Raw genomic sequence first — 6,185 nt, forward strand, 5'->3', positions numbered from 1 at the left:
AGAGAGAGAGAGAGAGAGAGAGAGAGAGAGAGAGAGAGAGAGAGAGAGTGATGTGTGTGTGTGTGTGTGTGTATACACGCATGCGTTTGTACGCATATAGACACACTTGTAACATGTTAAGCTAGTCACCACCTTTGGTCAGAGAATGTAGATAATTATTAAGAAGTAAGAGAAATATGAAAAAAAGTGAAAAATAAGTAGGAAATAATACGACAGTATTAATAAAATATAGAAATTATTAATGCTAAACATATGAATAATAAAAATAATATAAAGTCAATATAACTTAGATACAGCTGTAATGTACTTCTGTGTATTTTTTTTCTGCGTGAATAATATCAGAAAATGCAGGTATACAAGTATTACATCGCCGTAAAGTGTTCTGCAAGACAGGATGGGCAGCCCACCTAGTGTAATACATCTGGGCATGTAAAGTTTGGTCAAAATTGTATAACTGAAGCTTTCGTGTGTGAATAAAACATTTTGGGTGATTTGTCGGTATGCAGCAGGAAACGACATGATGCAGGCATACTTACTGAAGCGGGGGTACGATAACAGATATAAAACTGCAGCAGGCTTAAAGCTAAGAGGTCAAAAAGTAAAGAGAAATGTCGAAGCTAAAAGCGATGGTGAAAATGAGATCTGAAGTACATATGCGTTTAGAGAAGCGCGTGGCATTGTTTTTCAAGAACAAAAATTATTATCCAATGAGAGTGTCGTATGATATTTTTTGTTTTGCTGAAAACAAGAAAAGACCAAGTGAATAAGTTCAGTGGCTGCATCAATATTTTGTACATCTCTGATGTACAGCGAGAGCATTTGTTGTCGTTGATATACGTCAGCACAATTTCAGTTACTGACCAGTTGATTTCTAATTAAGAACACCTCTATCTTTTGAATCCCAGATATATTTGGAAAGTATAGATGAGCCACTTTTGAGTTCATGTCTGAATAAGTAAGTCTGTTGATAAAAGTACACTCTTTGAGTACACGATTTTCAGTAGAGACTTGTGCGCACTATACAACACTTTTCTGAAGGCATTTGCCTTTTAATAGGCAAGGATTATTTATGGAGTAGTCACATTGCAGAAGTAAGCTTTGTATGTTTGTGTGTGCCACCTTTTTCTAATTGATCCTTGCTGAAGACGAAATTAGCACGGCATCGGAAACTCACCAAAAACCATGTAGAATTTATGACAAGCAAGAAAATCCTCATTTATTAGATGTTGAAAAGAACGCGCAATATTATAGCTGATATTTAATCTAAATAGATTAGATTATACAATATAGTCATCCTTTTTGGAGTATTCTTGGATTTAAAAGCAATACTACACTCGGTATTTACGACGGAACCATTTCCACATAAAGCTTCATTTTAGTACTTCACAGTACAGTTAAATTGCTCTTCTTCGGAAGATACACTGGAAATCCTTCATCACATTCATTGCTTCAATATCTGTTTGCAGAGTTTTGTGTATTCGTGTGTGCTTGCATGCGTGCGCACAAGTACTTGTATTAACGTATGGTTCTACATGCCTATGGCTTAAGTTGTGTGCTAGCATATATACTTCAGTTTGCGATTGTGTATGTATTGGTGTGTGTGTGTGTATAAGTATAGGCGTCTTATTAGTTTTACCATTTTCTTGCATCAGACAATGTGCATGTGTATATATAACTGTATGTGAATATGAATATGTGTTTGTGCGTGTCTATAAGTAAGCAAAATTTCGTTTTCGTATTGATATTTATCAATCAGTGAGTGGATTTTTAATATTACAATTATCACGTGAAAATTAGTGTTTTCTTTCCGAAGTCTTCCAGAATGTTTAGTACTTTGCTATATATATATATATATATATACATATATATGGGATGTTTTAAATTCTGTTTAGTTTGATAGATGCTTTGAGACGAAACTTTAGGCCCTTAAGCCACTCCTATAATTTCTCAGCTAATGCATTTACATAAATATACACACATTCATATACATACATACATACATACATACATACATACATACATATACATACATATATATATGTATGGATACATAAAAACGCGTATATGTGAGAGTTCTGTGTATGTGTGAGAGATACAACGTCGGTTTTATAATTTTTGGTGTAAATGTTTGCATTTATCATTGTAAATGTTTATATGTCTTAAAAAGAAGAAAACAGTTTTCAATAAAATATGTTTCAGTATAATTTCACATTCTTTCTCGATTTGCGTGTCCAAAATATATAGTGTAAGAACTCTCCAACGAAATAGAATCCTGCAAGACAACCCCACATGCATGCCAGGAACAGTATTCTGTACCATATCGGTAGATAGTCGAGAAATGGATAAATCCACGTCCTCGTACGATGCGCAATCCACACCATCCACACTTGATAGCAACCTGTTAAAGCTAGAATTCCTAAAACTCCATTCTTCGGGTACGTTTGGTAATAGAAGAATTTATCCAACCACTGAAGCACTATGGGCACCGAATGAAGAATATGGTTGAGCCACCACGGAATAATGTCATCGAGATAGGATGGATATATCAATTCGCGATGAAAAAAATATATAATCCAGAACGATAAACAGACGAAGTTACCGAGAGGAAATGCCATACCGCAAGATATATATCTTACCAGTCGTATTAGTTTTGTTTTGCTATAAAATTCGTTCGAAAATGCATTGTTCTTGTCAAAATCCTTGCTATTGTAGATGTCTGATACCAGTGCCAGTCCAAAATATACGGTCTGTAAGACGATATCCCAGTACGTAGCATAACGTAATTTACCGGCATAGACTGACCAGCCATAAGTAACAACGAAGGTGTCGTAATACAAGCCGAATCCCGTAATAAGGAAACAAAGCAAATGAAATAACGTTACCAGAACTTTGGCCATTTTTACTTCAAAATTTCTTCCTTTCTGTTGTTATTAAAATTTTTTTTTTTTCCGTAAAAATTTGCTTTCCAGTTGTTTGAAATTCACAATTGTTTCCTTTCTGCTTTGCATTAAATAATTTTGAGTCAAAAATTAAAAATAAATAAATAAATAAATGAATAAAACAGCGTTCATCCAAATTAGAAACAAAGGAAAAGAAACAGAAGTAATTCGACCTTTCTTTTTCTTCTCTTTCCTTTTATTCTTTACCACCAATTTGACAAGGTTGAATCGAGCAGTTATATAAACTTCAAAGAGAGACCTGTAGTACGGCGTATTATAGTTAGGTTTCCTTTCGCCATTCAGTAAAATAAAAGTGCTGTTAAGCTCAAGAACTATTTAACACTCTTATTATAACACAACGAACATGTTAACATCACATGTCTTATCTAATAAATCTTGCTCAAAGTCTGATATCACGTTAACGTCACACTTATCGACATGCATGGTTCATCAATGGATACCGATTGTTATCACACCCTTAGTGGGCCTAAAACTAGTTACTCGGTTGAAGTAAACAAACAATAATGATTAGTCTGTTTATGTGCGAATGTGTATACATACATACATACGTACATACATACATACATACATACATACATACATACGTACATACGTACATACATATATGCATGCATGCATGTATAAATACATACGCACGCAGAGACGTACATATGTTTGTATGCATACATGTATATATGCACACACACACACTCACGCACGCACGCACACACACGCACACACACACGCACGCACGCACGCACACACACACACACAGACACACATTTATATAAGTAAACACATCATAATCATTTCATATTTCGTTATCAGTATTATAGTTTGCGTTTTTTCTACTTCACAGATAGCAAGTCATTGAAAGGGGACCTCTCTATGAGGTCGCTAGGATCTGCAAGAAACAGCAACCAAATCTTCATCAAAATCACACCCATTCTTCATTAACCATTTATCGAGCGAGCCACACTGCTTCTCCAATTGGAGGAATTCTTCCCTCGATTCCACCCATCTCCAGCAATTTGGCACTGGCCTTTGTTTCGAGGATTTTCACTCCCTCAACACCACCACCACCACCACCACCATCTAGGCCTACGAGCTGGGCCGTCTCAGCAGCTTTATGGGCCCTGGCATTGGGTCCTTTGACTTCACCCCTACCATCTAGGTCTACGAGCAGGGCTGTATTAGCAGCTTTATGGGTCTCCGGACAAATCAGTGCATTAGGTCCTTTTATTCACCCACGACCATCAGGGTCGACGGACAAGGCCATCCTATCAGCTTTATGGGCCCCTAGACAGATCATTGCATTGGGTCCAATGGTACTTTTTATTTTGCATCAAGCTACAATAAATATATAGATAAGAATTGGGCTCCTTGCACCTATTCTTTAAGACAGCCCTACCTACAGACTGTCGGGAGCAGAACCGTCTTAAGGCATGGGCACACTGGGCAGTTGCCCGGGGGCCTCAAGCATCTGGGACCCAATTTTGATTTATGCATGCTGTAGTTTGCTGTAAATAAATAAATACTATAGGGCCCAGTGAATTTATTTGTCCGGAGCATCACCGGTCGTGGGGTCCAGTTTTGATTTATGTATGTTGTGGTTTGCAGTCAGCAAAAGAAATACTATAGTATTTAACAAAAGAAATACTAGAGTAAAAGAAATATTATAGGATCAGCCCAAGTGCACAGATCTGTTCAGGGAGTAATATAATGCTACTAAGACGGTTCCAGCCGAGAGTGTTTTATTAGGCACCAAGGCGGAATTGAAATAAGAACTGCAAAGCACCCGGCCCGACATTCTTACAGTTCCACCAGATTTCCGCCAAGGAGGATACATTAACATACTGATATATATATATATCTATATATATATATCGGTTACGACGACGAGGGCTCCACTTGATCCGATCAACGGAACAGCCGGCTCGTGAAATTACATGCAAGTGACTGAGCACTCCACAGACACGTGTACCCTTAATGTAGTTCTCAAGAAGATTCATCGTGACACAGAATGTAACAAGGCTGGCCCTTTCAAATACAGGTACAACTCATTTTTGCCCACCTGAGTGAACTGGCGCGAAGTGAAATAAGGTGTCTTGCTCAAGGACAACAACGTGCCGGCGGGAATCGAACTCACGACCTTACGATCGTCAGCCAAATAGCCCAACCACTAAATCAGGCGCCTTCAATACACACACACACACACACACACACACACACGTGTGTGTGTGTGCATGTGTACGCTTGATAATCAGTGTTAGTTTGTTTACGTCCTCGTAACCTCGTAACTCAGTGGTTCGACAAAAGAGACGATACAATAAGTATCAGACTTGAAAATATTAACTACTGAGATCTGTCTGTGCGACTAAAAATCACTTTTGGTCCAATGCATTAAGTATTTTAGTCAACACCTAACTGTATAAGTTTGTGTGGGAGACATTCTTTTATCTCTTACTTGTTTCAGCCACTGGACTGCGGCAATGCTACGCTTTGAAAAGTTTGGTTGAAGAAATTAACTCCAGTACTTAACTTTTTAAGCCTAGCACTCTTTTTTGCCTAACCGCTGTATTACGGGGACATAAACAAACCAGCACTGGTTGTCAAGCAGTAGCGAGGGATAAGGGAGACAAACACAAACACAAAGATGCAAATGCATATATATAGTACTCTAGAGTAAAGATTGTTTGCCAACATAACAATCTTTACTCTGTATGTTTTCTAATTAAAACTTTTCTCTTTCATATTGATTATAAATTCCATTAATCAAATAGTACAAAATTATGTGATCTTATTTAACGTTATAATAAATATTTTCAGTTTTGACTAATTTCATTTTCTTGCCTGTATTATAAACACTTTCTGCTGAAAAATAAACAGGCTTCATGACTATATTTACGATCCCGTCAGCATATCTCGTTCTGCAATACTTCCTCTTCGTTTCACAATACTAATTTTTATTGCCATAAACACCTACGTTCCTTCTAGATGCTATGTTTACTTGTTTAAATTCCTATTTGTTTGTGGTATAAATGCCTATTTTAGTGCCATAAATTCCTATATTTAGTGCCTTAATTGCCTGCCATACATGCCTCTTTTAAAGTGTCTTAATGTCCTATCCTTAGTTATATGTTTCCGGCATGTATTCCACGTCCCCGGCATGTATTCCACGTCCCCGGCATGTATTCCACGTCTCCGGCATGTATTCCACGTCTCCGGCATGTATTCCACGTCCCC

General features: G+C 37.3%; 1 protein-coding gene across 1 annotated transcript in view; it reads right to left on the reverse strand.

Moving 5' to 3' along the window:
• Positions 1-3,266, reverse strand: part of LOC106876332 (androgen-induced gene 1 protein) — an 8,366-nt gene extending 5,100 nt beyond the window's left edge. Inside the window, exon 1 of the mRNA XM_014924835.2 lies at positions 537-3,266. Within this exon, the coding sequence (XP_014780321.1) occupies positions 2,196-2,897 (702 nt within the window). The 5' untranslated portion in view covers positions 2,898-3,266 and the 3' untranslated portion in view covers positions 537-2,195. The remainder of the gene's footprint in view (positions 1-536) is intronic.
• Between the last annotated feature and the right edge of the window lie 2,919 nt (positions 3,267-6,185).

The sequence above is a fragment of the Octopus bimaculoides genome, chromosome 12 (assembly GCF_001194135.2).
Source record: "Octopus bimaculoides isolate UCB-OBI-ISO-001 chromosome 12, ASM119413v2, whole genome shotgun sequence".
In the NCBI taxonomy this organism is placed as follows: domain Eukaryota; kingdom Metazoa; phylum Mollusca; class Cephalopoda; order Octopoda; family Octopodidae; genus Octopus; species Octopus bimaculoides.